We start from the raw sequence: 20,864 nt of genomic DNA on the forward strand, positions 1-20,864 counted from the left end.
GGAGCCTAAACTAAAGTGTTACCGAATTTTCTTATTTTTTTACTTATGTTCTTTGCAAATGATCACAAATAGGTCTACTACTATTTGAATATAAAATATTCCCAAAGGTAGATTTACCTGCTATCTAAAAAAGATAAATGCAGGATTAAATGCTATTCTACTCTTGCAACATAATTTTTTCCAAGTAGATTTTGGTGAATCCAGCCCCTGGTTATTAGGTGTTGCTCCTACAATACAAATCAGTTATTTTATTGTAGTTGTGGTCTTTTGCCACTTATAGAACACAAATGTATTGCATTGAGTCCTTGCCTTATGGTTTTTGCCATGCCGATAGATCATCCAGTCCTCTCCATTAGTGCTGACTTCCAGTTTGAAGGTGGTGACGTAGTAGGACTTAAGGGTCTCCTTGGAGATGGCTCCTTGGGTAGCGATCCCGGTCAGAACCTTGAGGAACTGAAGATCCACCTGGGAAAGGAAGGTGATTGATGAAAGTGGGAAATGGGGAGCGATAACAAAGCCCGACTGATCGGACCAAATTTAGTTTCTTTCGACAGCCGATCAATGAGGATTTCTGATGTGAGTAATGAGCATTTCCTTTGCCTTTAATAAATAAATCTTGAGCATGTATTGACAGGATGTGGAGGACAAGTTTATTCGTCCTAGTAACACAATATCTGTGACTGGATAAAAGGGAGCTATTTTAAAGAATAAGTTCCTCAACAGTGAGTTTACCACGGCGAACCATACCTACACTTTACACTTCAGCATGAAACCCATCTATAGACACACTAAACAGGCTAATCTAATTAAAACTCCCTGACCTCTACACATGTCAGCAATGCCGTCTTTGCTCATCTGTCAAATGTAAGAAGGAAAGGCTCCCAGACCCTCATGCTATCAGGATCCTGGATGCAGGTGAGGGGTGTTAGAAGGGACGGTACGAACTCTGAAATCAATAGCACTGGAGAAGGTTGCTAGCTACGGATTTCTCTAGACTGTCCTCATCCATCATCGAGCAGTTAGCATCACAGCAACCTTCCATGCATCATCGGTCTGCACCAACACAACAAACGCAGCGCTCAAGCTAAGGGGCGTATGCTGACGGGCAAGATGGAGTGCTCTATACAGGGTGTAGAAGGTTCTGGAAATGTAGTGGAGTGTAAGAATATACCACACGTGTGTGTGTGTGTGTGTGTGTGTGTGTGTGTGTGTGTGTGTGTGTGTGTGTGTGTGTGTGTGTGTGTGTGTGTGTGTGTGTGTGTGTGTGTGTGTGTGTGTGTGTGTGTGTGTGTGTGTGTGTGTGTGTGTGTGTGTGTGTGTGTGTGTGTGTGTGTGTGTGAGAGAGAGAGATTGAGAATCCCAGTGGAATAAAGTGAATGCAGCAAGGACGGGGTAAATGCCATATTAATGTGACGCAAATGAAAATGAGGCTGTGAGGGACCGAATCGCTTATTATGTTTTAATATCTTAAGGTCAGCGTAAAGCAAGGTTGCAACCAATTTTTCATTCATAATATTACATATTTCCAGGTGAAACTATGCTAGAAATTTATATTTCTATTCAGCAAAGATGCATTAAATTGATCAAAAATTACAGTTAAGAAATGTATAATGTTACAAACGATTTCTATTCCAAATAAGAGTAATTATTCATCAGATAATTATATTCATCAAAGAGTTATGTCTGCAGAGAATACAGCTTTGCCATCACAAGAACAAATAAAACACAGGCAAACAATCCAAATACACAACAGAAAACACAGGAAAAAGGGGCAATCCAGAACAACGGGCAGAGAATCAAAAACCAAGACACAGGAAACCAAGATAACGCTCAGAATTGCAGTGTAACAAATACAAGACTTTGCATAGAATGAGTGAATACACAGGGCTTAAATAGCGAGAGTAAACAAGATAATAACACACAGGTGGAAGTAATCGAAACATGATTATTCCAGGCAATGGGTTACGGGAAATGTAGTTCATGGTGAGATAAAGGAGAAAGAAGGAGTGCCCTCTGGTGGAGATCATGGGCACTCCAGCTAGTGGTTGTGCCTAAAGACGGCTGATTTTGAGTTCATGTTGACTTTAAGGTTCATGTCTATATTTGAAAAGACATATTTTTAATAGTTCATTAGCCGAATGACACTCATAAAATACAAGCAGAACAAAATGTCTGTTTGCTGTAAATCATTCGTAAAACCATTTAGTTCAGTGTGACATTTTATGTAAAAATGGTTTCGGAACAATTACACTGAACATTTTTTGCTGTTACTATTTCAGGAATGAGACCAATTGAACAAATCGTATTTCCATCACCACATCGTTTTTTGAATGAAATATATCATCTAATAAAAATGAAATGTTGCAGGTTTGTCAAATGCACCAATAAGCTGTAATGTGTGATTGGCTCACCTGAATGTATTCCTTGTTGCTGTCCTCACCAGGCGTCCAGGCGTTGTCCTCATTGTTCAGACGGGCCTGACGGGGCTGCCAGCGACCATCATAAAACGAGGTGGAGGCCGAAATCTGATCATCAGAGATCTTACTAGACTCCATTCCAAATGCATTGCTACAGTGAAACGCTGAATGAGAGAGAAAGAGAGATATGAAGACAAACTGCCATTTCATGTCATTTCTATGGAAGATTGTTTGTGGCAAAATCTCACAATTCTGACTTTTTTTCTCATAATTGCAAGTTTTTATCTTGCAATTCGGACTTTAAAACTGGCAATTGCGAGTTTATATTTAACATTTAAGAATTGCAACTTATAAAATCGGATTTGCGAATTATAAACTTAGAAACATTTTTCTCACAACTGCAAGTTTATATCTCACAATTCTGAGGGAAATAATTCAGAATTGTGAGTTATAAAATTGGAATAGCAAGACATATACTCTCATTTGTGAGAAAAACATCAGAATTGTGAATAACTTTTTTAATAGACTTTTTCTCGCAATTTACTTCACAATTCTGACTTTTTCACTAGCAATTGCTATTTTATATCTCCACGATTTTGAATTTTTTTACTCGTAATTGTGAGTCTAGATATAAACAGAAATAAACTCGGAATTGCAAGAAATAAAGTCAGAATTGCGAGATATAAACTAACGATTGAGATCGATAAATTCCAAATAGATATAAACTCAATTCTGAGGGGGGAAAAGGCAGAATTGCAAGATATAAACTTGTAATTGCAAGGAAAAAAGTCACAAATGTGATTTCAAATGTGATCTATTTCAACACTTCCCCGTCATCCAAATAAATAGTCCCACCCCCAAACTCACACCATAGGTCTGTAACTAAGTTGGGCTGGTGAGGATGCTCAAACAAAGAGCAATGTTTACCTATAGTTGTTGAAAAAGGCAACTGACATGGTCAGAAAGTGATACACTTAACCTTTAGAAAACACAAATTATACTTACTGTCACTAACTTCCTTGTGAGTCATGTTATAGCGGGCAGAGAAACCATCTTTGGCCACAGCCATGTCAGTGTGGAAGGAAAGCGACAGAAGACCAGTGGAAGATTGTATCTCTGGAGGAATCTTCGTCCCACAGTATCTTCCAATCAGGGGTCCCACTGAACACATGAAAATGTTGGAAAGGGGAAAATTAGCTGATCCCAGATCAGTTGGAGAGTTTAAAGCCGTTTCTCAGTGTGAAGTGGATCTGCTGAGGCATTACGTGCCTCAAATTCCCCCAGCTCCATGGATTACGAGCTTTCCTCACGGTATTCCTCTGATTTCTCTCCTACTTATCCCTGATTTACTGTCCCTTTCTCTTGCTCCTATGATCCCTGGATGTCAGCAAAACAAGAGCTGAGTTTGAGCCCAGATTGATAGCGTGTGAGATGGGAAGTGTATAGATTTGGGTTGCTGTGTAAGTAGCTGAGATGTTCACAATAGCATGAACGCTATCTTCCAAACACTATTTGTGTTCCTTGATAAAAGATATGAAGGAAAAAGGTGAAAGGAAAATCTTTAAGAAATCACAAAATACCATTCAAAAGTTTGGGGTGACGGGTCGGTAAGATGCTTCTGAAAGTCTATTATGCTCACCAAGACTGAATTGATCAAAAATACGGTACTTGCTGCCCAAGAAATATTTCTTATTATTATCAATGTTGAAAACAGTTTGCACGGTACGATAATGATACAATGATAGAATAGGTGATAGGTGATAGAACGATAGATAGATAGAACGAAAGATAGATGTGAAAGATTCTGGAATCTACCGCCGCTTCAATTCAATGATGTATGTATATATATATATATATATATGTATATCCTACTTCAATTCATAATCAAAGCCTCAATCAATATTCATCCTCCTATATAATTATTATGACTTTAATGATTCTTTCCAGTTATGATTTTGCTTAAATAAAGAGGACCAATGATTGTTTCTTCCTTTATATTTTCTCAAGTTTGTATTCTGTCTCTGAGTGGTGATTGCTTCCAGAGATGAAATATGGATTTGTCTTTAATTTTATATTTCCTTTTACTGAAACCCAAAAGAATTGTATGAATACAATTGTACTATTACTCACTGAGAGAAAAGCACATGTTATCAGGATGTTTTGGTGAAGTGTTTTTTGTTGATAGTTAGTTAAGACTCTCCAACCTTGGGAGAGCTGTGATTCTAGGGAGCTTTTGTGTGTGTGCGTTGCATGATCTGTGCAGGCCCAATATTGAAGATGGACATTTTCTGCACACAACACCAGACCTGAAGACGCCTTTCTGCAACCTCCGAGGTCAACAATGATCTAATTCTAGTGATGGGGCGACAACTAGTCTACCTAGTTTAGTGATATGCTCTGCTATCTATCCTTGTGTGGAAATTTACAGTGACTGTGCATTTTCTCTGAGCCAATCAGAATCATTCAACTTGCAGTTATGACGTGGCTAGACCTTGAAAACAGTATAACTGTTCAGAAATTGTATGTACGATAGGTGGAGGCGGGGAGACTGGTAGAGGGAGCACGGCCTACAAACTCCTTGTGAGACTTGAAGCTGGCTTCTGCTGATGAAACTGCAAACTATTCTTCAGTAAATATTTCTTTAATTAATTACACTCCTGACTCTTGGTCTTCATTTTTCACTACTGGTCCTGGTTCCTTAGCTGTTACCCCAACAGATGATAGATAGAACGAAAGTTAGAACGAAAGATAGATGATAGATAGAACGATAGATAGATACTAACCTTGTGGTAGACCGTCCCAAACATCCAGCCAATCGTACTTGCATTCTCCTTCCCCCATCAGCAAAGGGTCGTTCTCCAGGTCAAAGGTCTGGAAGGTGAGTGTGACCTCCGTCTGAGGAGGAGCGATGATGATGAAGGAGCACTCCAAATTATGAGGGTACTTGTCAGGGAAACCGGGAGACTCAATCACTCCAGTTGGAGCACTGAAATTACGGAAACAGTGCTCGGCTCCTGAGCGACACAAAAGAGAAACATGGACTCAGATAACTCTGACAGACAGTCATTCATTAGTGCTGCTTACTACATTTATCCTTAGCTCAGAATCGATGAATAATTTCAGGTTGTAAATTCAAACCAAAACATCTGCTGTACATATGTTTTTGTTCATGAGACACATTTCCAAAAGTAAGCAGTTCCTCACACACTTGAAACCTTTGGGGATATTCTGGTGAACGCTTCTGCTCTTGTTCAGCGGTGTGATATCGTGCTATTCTGTGCATGTGTTCACCAGACAGACTCGAGCAAGAGAATGTCATAAAATGAAAGCGTGGTTACTGATTCCTGGCCTCAGAGAGCTCTCGCACGCCCCTCTTCCCCTCTAATTCACATTTCAAACTGCTGTTCAACCTCTCCACTCCCCTGTTCGCGATGCCACCGCGTTTGGCACGCCATCTGAATGCAGAGCGGAAGAGAGATGGCGAAAACAAGCGTAAATATGAGGCAGAGGGGAGCGAGAGAGACAGAGAGAGAGATTACACCAAACAAACAAGACTAAGTGGGTGGCAGAAGATGGACGTAGTTTGTAAAGTATACAGATTATGCACGGTGCACCTTGCACTCAAATGTGGTAGAGACAAACCTATATAAGGTGCTAACAGTGCTACTGGATCAAAGATCATTGGAGGATGGACCAGAGCCGTATTTAGGGAAAATAATATTATAAAAATTGCAACTTATGGTGTTCCCTGATGTTATGTTCAGTCTCAGAATTCATTCTTTCATTAAGGGGCAATATTTGCCTTCTGGAACTGTTTTTCAGGGGCAGTTGTACTTTTATGTGGGCATTTAATTTCTAAACAAATACAACCCCAAATCAGAAAAAGTTGGGACAGTATGGAAAACGCAAATAAAAAAAAAAGAAGGGATTTCTAAATTTACTTTGACTTGTATTTCATTGCAGACAATATTAACAAAAAATATTTCATGTTTTGTCTGGTCAAATTCATGTCATTTGTAAATATGCATCCTTTCCTGTCATTCAGACCTGCAACAGATATAAAAAAAAGTTGGGACAGTAAAGCATTTACCACTTTGTAATGTTGCCATTCCTTTTCACAACACTTAAAAGACGTTTAGGGACTGAAGACACCAAGTGATGAAGTGTTTCAGGTGTAATTTTGTCCCATTCTTCCTGCAAACAAGTCTTAAGGTGGGCAACAGTACGGGGTCTTCGTTGTCGCATTATGCGCTTCAAAATGCGCCACACATTCTCTATTGGAGACAGGTCGGGACTGCAGGCAGGCCAGTCAAGTACCCGTACCCTCTTCCTCCGCAGCCAGGACTTTCAAATGTGTGCAGAATGTGGTTTTGCATTGTCTTGTTGAAATATGCATGGACGTCCCTGGAAAAGATGTCTTCTTGAAGACAGCATATTATGCTCCAAAATCTCTATGTACTGTAACAGACTCAGGCCTGTTACTATGTTTACTCCTACTGAGGGTACTACTACTACACACCACCAGAGGCACTAGGGTGCATTAGGAGGCGGTATATACCCAGGTGGGTAGTAGAGTTAGCCAGATTTGTTGGACAGAGGAAGCATGGCTTACCTGCTGTGTGGCCGCAAACTACTTTGAGTCCTGATTGGGAAACTTTGGTTTTAAGCTCAGTCAAAGTAAGGAGTATTTTCTTTTCTTTTTCTTCATTTATTCTTCATGTTTTCTGGGGTGATTGTTATTTGAGATTGGTTGTTAACTGGTTTCACTACTAATGTTTAGTTTATATTTTCTGTTGTAGAAGGACTCTTTGGTGATACTAGCATTCACATCCCTTTCTGAGATTGCTTGGATTGCAATTTATTGTCTGTGTAGGTTCATTGCCTTGTGGATCTCTTGGATCTTAAGCACAAAGGATCGTAAGGAATACCTGCACGTTTATCATCGTCTACGTCTTTCATCAACTGGTATCGTGCATCTGTGGACTATTTGCTATAAGTGTTTTGTTTATCCTGAACACTGTTGGGTCCTACTTCCACAGGTGGTCTTTTTTGTATGGACATTGTGTGTGTTGGTTTTCAGTATCCATTGTCGCATAATTTTGTTTGGTTTGTTTATTTTGTTTTGTTTTGGTGTTTAGATAAAGTTGCAAGAACACTGTTTATTACCTGACTGTTTTGTGTGTTGTATACCTGGTTATATTATGTCTAAGAAGCACTAGTTTGTTGCTGATTCCCTTCCCTAAAAATCAGACTTATAGCAGCCTTTAACTTAAAGTAGTTTAGGTAGTTATAGTACTTTTCAGCATTAATGGTGCCTTCACAGAAGTGCAAGTTACCTTTGCCAAGGGCACTGACACAACCCCATACCATGACAGACCCTGGCTTTTGGACTTGTTGCTGGTAACAGTCTGGATGATCCTTTTCTTCTTTGGTCCGGAGCACACGGCGTCCATATAAATCAATAAATTATGACAACATGTTTTTATATGGCTTTAACTCATCAAAATAAGTTAAACAATTTAAAAAGCCAAAAAGCTGTGTCGCCACCTCTGTTTGAAACCTGCAATTGCAGTTATTTGCAGAGTTATCATCTGAACGTGAGTTGTGCACAAGCGGCAACCTCCCGCAGTTTCTCTTGAAGCCAATACGGAAGTGACTTAAACTGCAATTCATCGACTGGCCGCTAGGGACAGGCTCCAGAAGGAGAAGAATTTCATTGAGCTCATGTTAAAATGTCCAACTTTACAGCAAAATAAAACATGTTTACAGCCTGGTACAAATTGTGGTTTTGGTCTATACGGCTAATTTTGCCCTTCATGACAACTGTGAGGGGGTGAATTTTTTTATAACTCATTCATTTACATTATATAAAGTATTCAAGTTCTGCATAATTAAGGGCGTGGCCACTTTGAGTGACATGTGGATAGCCATTTATCTGCTGTCTATTAGTCATCGCGTCACCTCAGCTCCACCCACATCCCGCCTTTTTGCCCATTTTCTGTTATCCGGGAGTGACGCGCATTGAATCCTATGGGTGACGTCACGGACACTACATCCATATTTTTTTACAGTCTATGGTTGTGCATCAGCTCCTCAGCGCGGTTGAATCTAATGTTTTGAGGAGTTTGAGTGGCTTTGCTGTCAGTGACCGCACCGGTGTGGATACTGTACTTCAGAATCACATATTCTACGTCTTGGAGTAAAACCTAAATAAGAATTTTCACTGGAAAATGGCATCTGAACAAGTAAGAAACATGTCTGCCACTTTTGGGAACAAAACATTACAATAAAACACACTACCAACGGAACAACTAACGATCGCTCATATAACATCAAACTGTGCAAATGATTATTATTGTTATACTTTGTTCTCAAATTGTTAATGTTAACATTGCATGAATATGTGTATTTAGTGTTTATTAGCGTTACCTGCAGATTTCAATTTCCTTACAGTCTAACCTTTTGTTTTTTACTACAGGTGAATCTCCAGCTTTCACTGATTATGTCATTTGGGACTTTCTGGATTACAATCCGCCATCAAAATGATACGTTTAATTACTCCAGCTGCTGTGAGAAAAGGCTATAAATGATCCGCTGAAGAACATACGGTACATGCTCCTCACGTGTGTTACTACTACTAGCCGGACTCTTTCTTTATGTATACAGACGTGACTTAATGATGCAAAGACATGTTTGAATTTCCTGCGGAAATCCACCATACCGCTCTAAAAAAAAAAAGGTTCTAAATGGCACCAAAAAAGCTTCTCGTCGTAATCATAGAGGAACCACTTTTGGTGCTATATAGCACCATATCTTAACATGTTCTTAGTTAGCGGTGCTATATAGCACCTAAGTCAAAGAACCGGTGAAGAACCTCTGAAGAACCGCTGAAGAACCACTGAAGCACCAAAATTGGTGCTATATAGCACTTAAAAAGGTTCCCCTATGATAACGAGCCAAGAACCATTTTTGGTGCCATATAGAACCTTTTTTTTTTAGAGTGTACCACTCTAGTTATAACACATTATTACAAGTTTACCGTTGTGTGTATTGGGCTAAGGTAAGGAGATAGTTTTGAATACTGCCTTGTTGTGTGCAGTACTTGCTCAAAAATTTATCATTATTAACCAAAAATTTACGTACTGCAGCTTTAAGTTGAAATGACTTAAACATCCAAGTTGATTGTACTTACAAATTTAAAGCAGCCACTTTTTTTAACAGTGTAAATGGTGATGTATTAAAATTATATATGAGCTACAATGGGGGGTACCCCATTAAAAAATACTGTGTGTGTATATATATATATATATATATATTTACTGTCATTATAAGGAAAAGAACAGCATGATCCTCCTGCCTAACACGGTAAGAAAGTCTTACAGATTTGCAATTACATGAGGATGACATCACTTTTTGAGTAAATGATGACAGAATTGTCATTTGTTGGTGAACTATCCCTTTAAGGAGCTCAGAGACTGGCTCCTCGTGTCTTACACAGCCACTACAATCAGAGTGTTCTCAGTAAAACCATGTGCAAATTACTTGTGGTCTCCCGTGTTTGTTTCTCGCACCAGTGACACCATCTAACCAACGGGTTTCCTCCACTGCAATGTTCCTTGTGGTAAACAGCCTGTATGGAGTGGAGCAAATTACCCAGAATTCTATAAAAAGAAGAGACAGGTCTTATAGGCTGTCAAGAGGTCAGTGTCTCGACGTGTCTAATGAGGAGCAGCGGACCTATGCAACTCCAGGCCAAATGAACAGCAGGTCCCAGTATGTTTGTGACACTCAACACACACGTGAATGATGGCTGGTACCGCGGTAAATGTATGTGTTGGGTGCACATGCTCACTTGAGCACAGACAAAAACCCTGAGAAGCCACACAAGCAGAAGGAAAGAAAGCAAAAATGAGATGAGATGTAGGGTAACACACACACACAAACGCACACAAGCCTTCCTGCTTTTCAAACGCTTCCTTCGCTCTGACGCTCTCCCACACACAGTGATGGAAATATCACTGCTGCAGCTTGTGTGGAGGATGGCAACATTATGCCTCCATATTACACAAACAAAGGAACCTATATCAATATTCGTGGAAATGTATCTGCAAACGACGAAAATATGAGCCACGTTTTGTCCTCTAGGCCAGGTGAATTAAAAAAAAGGAAATGGGTTTTAAAATGGTTAAGGACTAGAGACTGTCTAGAGATTAGGGTGAATGATGGCTGATTCTGATATAATAACAATTTAATTAAATGTAAGAATGGTAAATTCTTCCATTCCACTGCACTACTTTTCCTTTGTTTTTTAATGTAAAGACGTGCTAAACGGGCGTCTTTAACCGCTGCGCTCATGTCTCACTTCTTTTGCATCATCACACGACGTATGACACAGCAATCTAAAACTGCAGCGAAAGAAGTCCAATTTTTAAAGAACTTGCTTTTGTAATCGTTTCACTGACCTGCGTCTCGCATATTTAAATTGATGAAATGTTGCGCTGTTTTGCGAAATACACTTTCTGGGTCTTAAGTTGAATGTCATTTTACTTATGATTATAATATAGTAAATGTTGGCCCATGTGGTCCTATCAACGTGTTTGAGGCGTTGACTTGGCCTCCAAATTCCCCAGATCTCAATCCAATCGAGAATCTGTGGGATGCGCTGAACAAACAAGTCCGATCCATGGAGGCCCCACCTAACAACTTGCAGGACTTAAAGGATCTGCTGCTAACATATTGGTGCCACATACCACAGCACACATCAGGGGTCCATGCCTCGACGGGTCAGGGCTGTTTTGGTAGCAAAAAGGGGGACCAACACAATATTAGGTCATAATGTTTTGCCTGATCGGTGTATCATATAGGCTATACACATACATACACATTTTTTTGCGATTTTCTCTTGTGCTTCTGTCAAAATATTGTGTAAATTTCTTGATATGGGGGTGGCTCAATTTACCCTACTTTCCCAGATACATTAAAATGTTTTTCGAACAGTTTGGAACCTACTCAAATGATAAAAATCAATGTACTTTGGAGTACTGTTTAAATATGATGAACATGAATATAGAAATCATGCAAGCATATAAAAAGTACATAACATCTCCACAGTATTTATATATTTTCATTTATATGACAGTGGGGAGACAGAAACACTGAAGGAGGACGAGCATAAGGCGAAGTCAGACATGACACAGGACACAGGCCAGGCTTGAAACCATGGCTTTTGGTAAGCGTTTGTGTCTGTGTTCTAAATAAAGTCACATAGTGGGTCTGGACGCAGTAGCAGTGGGTAGTCCCGTCAAAGTCCGCTTCTATTACTCCACTTGGCCGGCTGCCCCACACACTCAAACCCTCCCATGCATACCGCCGCTGCATGACTGCATTGTGTGTGTGTGTGTAAAACGCAGTCACGGGGAGCATGCATGCATGATCGCCCACTCTTACTGCTTATTAGTTCACGCTTATGAACACACCAAAAACAGTCTCTTCCTCCTCCTCGGGACATGCCTCCTGCTGCGGTACAGTGTCTGCGGCCCGCCTGTCACTACAGTTGACCGTACGGTAATGATGGAGGCGTGGCAATGAAAGGGTTAGTTGCCGGGCAGAAACTCGGGTGGCGTGCGAGGGATTTCCCCCCTCTGCTGTCTGTCGCTCGTTCAACTCCTTCTATCTGACCTCTCATGGGATGCGGAGTCTGTGTTCACTCACCGCATTATTCACTCATTTTCACCAGTCGGTTGAGATCACCTTGATGTCAGTGAATCTCTGACGTCTCTGCTCTATGTGTTTCATCCATCCCAGGACTTCCGGGACGTGAGACAATAAAAATAACACACGTCTATCGGTTAAATTGAACGAATAAATGGAAAATTATCATTCTGCCATGTTGAGCGAGCAGCAAATAACAAATGGAACATTTTCCCAGAAGATTGGTTATGGTTTATTATGGTTTGCCATAGAGTTCTGTAAGATTAAACAGATTTATTATTAGATTATCTGTGCTTCCAATTGAAAAGCGCTGTACGGGGACTCTTATTAAGCTAGTTTAAGTCTCAAATCTGCTTTTGGGATCTACGTTAGAGAAAGAAGAAGAATGGAGAACAGCACTTGAGTCAGTAGAGAACATTGAACATGTCGCTTTACAGCTGCTACCCGGCATAGGATACACTACATACTATGTAGATAGATTATAATACCCCACTTTTCAAAAGTTTGGGGTTTTAAATGTTTAAAATGCACTAAAAATGGTAATATTATTATTAATGGTAATAATTATTATTATTCAACTTAAACTCTGTTTATGTCCCCCAGGGGGCAATTAGTATTTATTTATTTATTATTACAATATAAAATAACTGTTTTCTATTTATCTATATTTTAAAATGTATTCCTGTGATGGAAAAGTTGAATTTTCAGCATCATTACTCCAGGCTTCAGTCACGTGATCCTTCAGAAAAAATTATAATATGCTGATTTGCTGCTCAAGAAATATTTCTTAATATTATCAATGTCAAATATTATCATATTTTTGTGTAAACTGTGATACATTTATCTTTGATGAATGGAAAGTTCAGCAATTATTTGTAATAGAAATCTTTTGTAACATTATAAATGTCACCTTTGATCAATTTAATACATCCTATGTATCTAGTGTATACTAGATAGTGTAGATGTAGTGTGCAGAAGTACATATTTGAAGTAGCATCATCTCTCCCAATATTATAAAATAAAAATATTATCAAATGAAAAGTTTAAATTTTGACATAGTAAGTCGTAATTAGTTTTAAAAAGTCAAAACTATTAGATAAAAAGTTGAAAATTGGACATACCAAGTCCATACCAAAAAAAATCTCCATTTGGGCATTCAAAGTCTTCTAAGTTATCTAGTTTATTTTCTTCTGGGTTTGGTATATAAGCAAATGTGTTGCATTGCTGAGATCTCTTCTGACTGGCGGCTTTTGCTTAAGAGAAAAATCGAAAAAGACATCCGTCTATTTGCTCTCCATTTCATGACAACACTATCTAGGAGAAAGCTGGGTTTGGTCGCTTTAAAAAGAAGTAGTTAGAGCTGAAGGCTTTAAATGTGGCGTTTTATAGGAGAAAAGGAAGCGAGACAGCGAGACAGACGGCACCTGATTGAAAGCAACTGTTAAAGTGGCAGTAAATTCCTCTGGGCGACCAGGATAGCCTCCAGACCGCTCCTCCAGCACAGGTTGGGGGCGGCACTGACGTTACCCAGAGCGTTAGAGACCTATGGCCCTGATCGCTTCTCCTAACGCTTTCTTTTGAGTGTGCACTCAGAAGACGGCAGCGCGATGGGCCCGAAGACTGCTCAGCGGGAAGTCTTCCGCAGTAACCGTAGCAACAGCGTCAGAGTCATGTGACTGGGGCAGGAGGGGTTGTTGTGCTGCACATGCCACTGGGGGTAACAATCTGGCCTGACTAAACTGGGGCAAAGAAATGGGGCAGCAGAGGGGACCGGGATCGAGGAATACATGACCGTGGGAGATAAAGGGTCAGAGGTTAAAACAACTTTGCAGCAAGATTGAAACTCGCAATGTACAGTATGAGCTTAAATGGATAACACAGAGAAAAAATTTGTCAAAATTGTACCTTTAGGGGTACAACAGTTTGTCGCTGGGGCGGTAACCTTAAAAGGACATCTTTGTACCTATTTAATCCTAAAAGTTGCATATTAGTACCTTAGAGTACAAATACTTACCTTAAGGTACAACTATGAACCTTTTGTGGGGAAAAAAAAGGTACAAATGTGTCCTTTTAAGGGTACTGCCCGAGCGACAAGCTGTTGTACCCCTAAAGGTACAATTTTGACACCATTTTCTCTGTGTGCATGATGACAGAATTTTTTACATTTTATCTTTAATTGCCCTTACACGCTACAGTTCACTCTGCATCAGTCAATGCTGTGAATGCATTCATATTAATGTGTCTGGAACATCACAAAGGCTTGTTCCCACTTAATTCCCAGTGCGTTTATACTCCCACCCGATCATCAGCTCTTTCCACACTCTCAAAACGAGAAATTGTGTGTAAAAAAAAAAAAAAGTGTGTAACTGCAAATTGCCATTGAGAATTACAATGATACTAAAAGCAAGAATTAGCCAAAATATAAAATGAATGAGCATACAATGTGCAGGGCTTGCACTACATTTTATAAATGACAGACGAGACTGTTGAGATTCTGCAGTTTCTGTCCATGAACAAGCAAAGCATGAGCTAATCCACTTTTTTAAGGTCTTGTCAGCACTGTTTAACTTTGAAGGTTTCATACATGTCGTTGCTCAAAGCCAAAATAGCAGTAAAAGGCCAAACAACCCAAATCAAGGCTGTAATGGCCCCAAGAGATTGTCTACATAATAGTGTGACTGCATGTTACCCGAAGGTCTGCCGGAGACCAGTGTGGGATTTCTGCATGAACGTGAACGAGGGTTTGATGCTCGCTTCCAGTGCCGGATAAGAGAACATGCATCGGAGGAAAGTGTTCAGCAGAGATCATTATCTCTGCGACGCCTCTCTATATAAACAGACATAAACGCTGAGACTCACCCACGCAAACACTTTCCCACTATTCCAGTGAATGGAGCAGTTTGTATAAACAACAGGTCGTTCAAAGATGAGAGTTGATGTTTTTTCTTCCTCTTTTTTGGCAGTCTTTATCTTTCAAAACCTGTAAAGTCAGATTTTCTGAACTACTTCTCAAAACCTGGATTTTAACAGATAAACAGCCATTATTCTGTGGCGTGCAAGAGAAGGGAACAGTCAGTCATTGCCTTTAGCATCAAATATGCAAACATGAAGATCTTACACGAAAGACCTTTATATGTAATCATATTAATACATAATATCATATGAATCTACTTTATTACATAATCATTCATTTAATTAAATTATATATTTTTATATTAAATATATATATTTAAATGTTAAAATAATGATATATTAATGTATTCATTTATTAAATATAATAATGTTGTTATATATTATATATATTTTATAGTAAATATATTTATATATTTTACATTAAATTATTTGTATATATTTATATATAAAAAAAAGTATTAATGATAAATGAATTTATTCAATATAATAATATGTTATTATATATATATAATTGTGATAAATGATATATATATATAATTACTTGATGTGGCGATTAATTAATCACACATCAAATTTGGCTGAGAAATTACCCCCAAAAGTTCATTTAAGTCATTATTATGTTAAATGAGAAAACGACCAAATAGACATTACAAAAAGTAGCTTTACAAAAAAATATTCAAACATATAGTGTGTTACACATAATGTTTTAGGCTTTAATGGCCATGAGGCTGGATGACAGAATTTGTATTTTTGGGTGAACTACACATTTAATTGTTTAATGGTTTTTTATTAATATGGAAATATGAAATAATTGAGGAAACGAAACTCTAAATAAACTGTCAGTAGGTGGTGTAAGATTTCTAAATGAGTAAGTCATTGAGTCGGCGGATTCCAAACGGCTGATTCCTTCAGGAATAAATTAAATGGCTCTCTTTATGAACGACCCATTGAATCATTGGTTCACACGATTGATTCGCTTAAAATGCGGATTCATTCAGAAATGAAACACTGCTGTGTGTTGCTCAAAGATGCACAGCAGTTCTGCTCTAGCTTTATAGGTAATATTGTTGGCAAATTGAGCAAAAATCAACAGCCCTAATAGCATATGTTTTATTATATAAATATATAGATTTTTCTGACATGACCTAAAGTCAGCATAACACAAAAATGGCTAGTGATCAAAAAAAGCATTTGCAAGTCGTAAATCTATCCTCTTCACTCCATCGCTGTTACACCCACACACGGCTATATTAGCATCCCAAAAGAGAAAAAGCATATCACGCCTTTATTAAAAGATGTTCTTGGGCAGTCTCTGGTTAGTGTAAAATGAGATTGTGGGCTTATCACGTGAGTCATACTACTAGAGTTAGCAACTGTATCTGTGGTAACAGTACCTGAGGGCAATGGTGATGATTTCAGCAATTACTGAGGTGAGGTGAAGGCTTAGAGATAGAATAACTCTGCTGTTTTTCCCATCAGCCACGATGAAGCCACGGTGCTAATGTTACCAGGCTAATCATCGCTGTTGCAAAACAACATTAATCGCTGCACTCCCATGAGTGTACGGCTAGAGCAATACTCTTCAAGGAACGCTGTAGTGCTAGTTAATGGTGTTTGCCAAGCCAAATATGACTATTTCTTATACTTAGCTAAGTCTAATCCCATTGACGTACCCGAGCCTTATCTACAGACCACAATATCAGAGATTTAAAGGTGGTCTCTTTTGACTTTAGCCTGTAAAAGAAAACGAACTTTGCTTTGCTCACATTTTCTGACGCCTTGTCAGTATACTTCTAGCTAGTACAGTAAATGGCTAATACAGATGGCTCCAAATGGCTCCAAAGTCCACACACAAATTACCAGTGCACTCCAAACTCTAATTCCCCAAGGACGAGAGATCAGAGTCCAATTAAGAGGGCATTCCTGGCATGCTCACGAAGGGATGAAAAGAGTTAAGCGTCGCCCCTCCCCGCCTTTCCTCTAAACTGAGTTTATTTTCTTTTCTTCTCTCCCTTGATGTTTAATTGGTCTGGGAGCGTTTCGGAAACTTTGAGGGAACATTTAAGAATCGGCGTGTCTTGCAGCAGGACGGAGGAGCCGCGACCTTCTGGAACCGCGAGTTAAAGGTCGCAGGAGGTCATTCCGCTAACGAGATTTACAGCGTAACAAGAGCACCTCCAAAATCAACCTGAGCCACTCGTGACCCTCAAAAACCAGCCTGCTCCAATCAACCATCAATCAAGGGGCAAGACCGACTGAGACTTCACACATAAACACCAAGATCACAGAGCGACGAAAGAAAACAGCTAAAGGAAATGTGTTGCTTATCTTCACATCTAGAGAGACAGTAACCAAAAAATAATGGCTTATGTGAAGTGTGCCAAACGTTTCTTAAGAAATATTGCCTCGTTGAAAAGACGAACTGGATTCATTTATTTTTTCGAAATGCAGAATCCAAACATTTGCTGAATTCTTGTCAACAGGACCCTCACAACACATCTACAGCAGACACAACTGACACTGAAAGTGTGAAAGCTGCATTTCACCTCAGAATGTTCTCAAATGAGCTTCGTGCTAAACTTCAAAAATAGTAAAATTAAGGGGGGGGAAATCCATTTGTAAACAAAATGTAGTTTAAATAGGTGTTAAATAGGTGAAGAGAAAACATTATAACTAGGGCTGTCAAAAGATTAATCGCGATTAATCGCATCCAAAATAAAAGTTTGTGTTTACATAATATATGTGTGTGTACTCTGTTAATTATTATTTATATATAAATACACACACATTCATGTATATATTTAAGAAATATATGCATGTATATACTGTATATACATTTATATAATCTATAATATATATAAATATAAATGTTTTATATATAAAAATAATATTTTTTTCTTAAATATATACATGCTTGTGTGTGTATTTATATATAAATAATAATTAACAGAGTACACACACATATATTATGTAAACACAAACTTTTATTTTGGATGCGATTAATCGCGATTAATCTTTTGACAGCCCTAATTATAACACACACAAAAAAAAAAAAGAATAACAAAATAAACACACTTTTAAATAAGTAAGAATAACAATAATATCTATACATTTAAAAATACTGTAAATAGTATCCGGTTGTTAAGTCTGACGTCACGTGGCAGAGCTCCCGGGTCCAAACGCTCATACAAAAAATACATAATCATAACCTTTATCTCCATACCAAAATTCCAGATGGCCAGACAGTGATTCATCTTTTATAAATCGTTAAAATAAGAATGTCTGTGACGCTGTGAGCACAGAGACTGTTGTGTAGACTGTAAGTATTTAAAATGTTTAACTTTTTAAATTGTTTGATGTTTAATATGAATAAACAGCACTCATAAACGGCCGTCGATGGCATTCTCAAGTGAAACGAGTTGAGGCTTGGACCCAGAAACGGCGTTCCTTACGTCATGACTTATCAAGCGGATAGACAGTGCTGCTTGAAAGTTTGTGAACCCCTTGCAGAATCTGTGAAAATGTGAATAATTTGAACAAAATAAAAGGGATCATACAAAATGCATGTTATTTTGTTGTTTTCCAGCATCTTTTGCATATTTGAACCCTTTCCAGCAGTGACTGTATGATTTTGAGATCCATCTCAGTTCAAATATGCAAATGGTGCTAGAAAACTAGAACATTGGGCAGTTTAACTGCTCAGGACAAACAAGGGACTCATGAACAACCATCACAAAACAAAACAAAAAACTGTCGTGGATCATCCAGGTGACGACAGTATTGAGAATCAATGGTTCATAAACCTTTGAACGGGGTTATTTTCCTAAATGCAGCTATTTTTTGTCTTGTGGACTATATGTAAACATCTTTTATGAAAAAAATATCTTATTCCGGACAGTACTAAATAAAAAATAACATGCATTTTGTATGATCTCTCTTATTTTGTTCAAATTATTCACATTTTCACTGACTCAGCAAGGGGTGTGTAAACTTAACAAATATATATATATATATATATATATATATATATATATATATATATATATATATATATATATATATATATATATATATATATATATATATATAAAATAGCCATTTAATAATTTAGTGTCCCATCTGAGAAAATCTAAGCACCTGTGAAAGGAATTATAGGATGGGAATCCTTGAGCTGTTCATTGTCAGGAATAGAAAATTTTCCTTGGAAAAAAGTGTTCCTCAAATTATCCGCTTCCTTAACCACACGGGAGCAGCGGGATTGAGCTCACTCACCAGTCTTGTAGATCTCGTAGCGCAGGGAGAATCCAGCACCCTGGTGTGCATAATCAGACACAAACTTGATGTGGATGACGGGACCGGAGGAAATGATGGCAGGAGGAGCGATGTTACTGCAGTGCTTTCCCAGCAGGTCCGCGGACTCAGAATTCCCATCTCGGATCTCAATGAAGTCATACCTAAAAGCAGAAAAACAGTGCAGGCTTAAATGCTGATTTTTAGATTTGGTAGTTAAGCATCCTTAACATTTGAAAATGCCTGCATTCAAAAAGCACAAATCTCAATATGAACTGAAATATTTCTTCCAAGACCAAATGATCTGAGCTGCTGTCCACATTTATTTGATAGCGCTGTACTTTTATTGTGTGTCAAGTCAACAGTTGTTTAATTTTATTTCTCCTAATGAAAAATGTCCTATTTCTCAGAATGTAAAGTAAAATATCAGATAAATTGATATTTACGCATAACTGAGATCTCCATTATGAAGTCTCCTAAGCAATAAAAGAGCAATAAAACTGTTCCTCTGGGAAGGACAAACATTAAAAACCCAAGGAAGTGCAATGCAATATCTTCTGCAGCAATGAGTAACTGTGAAGGAATTGCAAGGAGTTGTTTTAATTTGAGCTGGGGTGACCTTTGACCCTCGGTGGACTGCTGCCTTATCACAACAAACACACATTTTTTCATGTCACTTCAGAGACAGACTGAAGGAGCTGAGACAATGACCACCTGTCCAGCCAAAATAATCCCTTAATGTGCGTTGCCCTCTTCTGCCAAAACACTTCACACACAATGTCTAAATGAGGCAAAAGACTCCCAAAAATCCAGCCGGCTGTCTGCATGAGAGCTTCCTTATAATAAATCTGGCCATAGAGAGGCATGAGTCAGACTTCTTCTCACACCTCAGGAATGCTTGCCCCATTTAACCCCTAAACAAGAACAAGATCCCTGTAAACACACGCCATCATTCCCAACCATCATTCCCATGCCAAACAGACTTCCTCTATACTGAGAGAGTGAATCTTTAAAATTGACTTTGTTTGTAGTAGGCTTCGAAATTCTGTAAGTTTAGGTTTATCTTAGTGTTACCATCCCAAAAACAAGCCTGCAATTGAATCCCGATCAACTTATTCTTTTGAAACAATTCGAAAAAATCATTCAGTCCAACTGATTCACAAAGTGTTTGAAGAACTGCACTGCAAGGAATTCCTTCGTTTAGGGGTAAATCTGCAAGATGGAAACAGTTAACAATAATAATGAGAATAATTAATATATTAATATGGCATTTAGGGCATAAACAGAAACTTTTTATTTGTTTTTATCTTGTTTTGTATTGAATTGAATTATGCATGGTGGAGCTGCATAACTGCTGGCTGTGTGCTTGTTAATATGATTTATGAGGACACAAATTTGTATAATGACATGGGTATTACACTGGTATTACAACGTAAATGTGGTTTGTGAGGAGTCCACATACTGAAAATAGCTCAAAAACATACTACATAATGTTTTTTTAAAATGTAAAAATGCATAAAGTTTTCTGTGACG

General features: G+C 38.4%; 1 protein-coding gene across 4 annotated transcripts in view; it reads right to left on the reverse strand.

Moving 5' to 3' along the window:
* Positions 1-20,864, reverse strand: part of nrp2a (neuropilin 2a) — an 87,055-nt gene that overhangs the window by 42,717 nt on the left and 23,474 nt on the right. For 3 of the 4 annotated variants that reach the window (XM_079813136.1, XM_079813135.1, XM_079813137.1), the window contains exons 3-7: positions 19,314-19,495; positions 5,201-5,431; positions 3,423-3,578; positions 2,412-2,581; positions 310-465 (exon numbers count right to left, since the gene is read on the reverse strand). In XM_079813136.1, coding sequence (XP_079669262.1) covers positions 310-465; positions 2,412-2,581; positions 3,423-3,578; positions 5,201-5,431; positions 19,314-19,495 — 895 coding nt within the window. Of the gene's footprint in view, positions 1-309; positions 466-2,411; positions 2,582-3,422; positions 3,579-5,200; positions 5,432-7,753; positions 7,910-19,313; positions 19,496-20,864 lie in introns of those variants that run through there. The other variant, XM_079813138.1, reaches the window with a different exon arrangement.

Source organism: Gobio gobio (genome assembly GCF_949357685.1).
Source record: "Gobio gobio genome assembly, chromosome: 3".
Lineage (NCBI taxonomy): Eukaryota > Metazoa > Chordata > Actinopteri > Cypriniformes > Gobionidae > Gobio > Gobio gobio.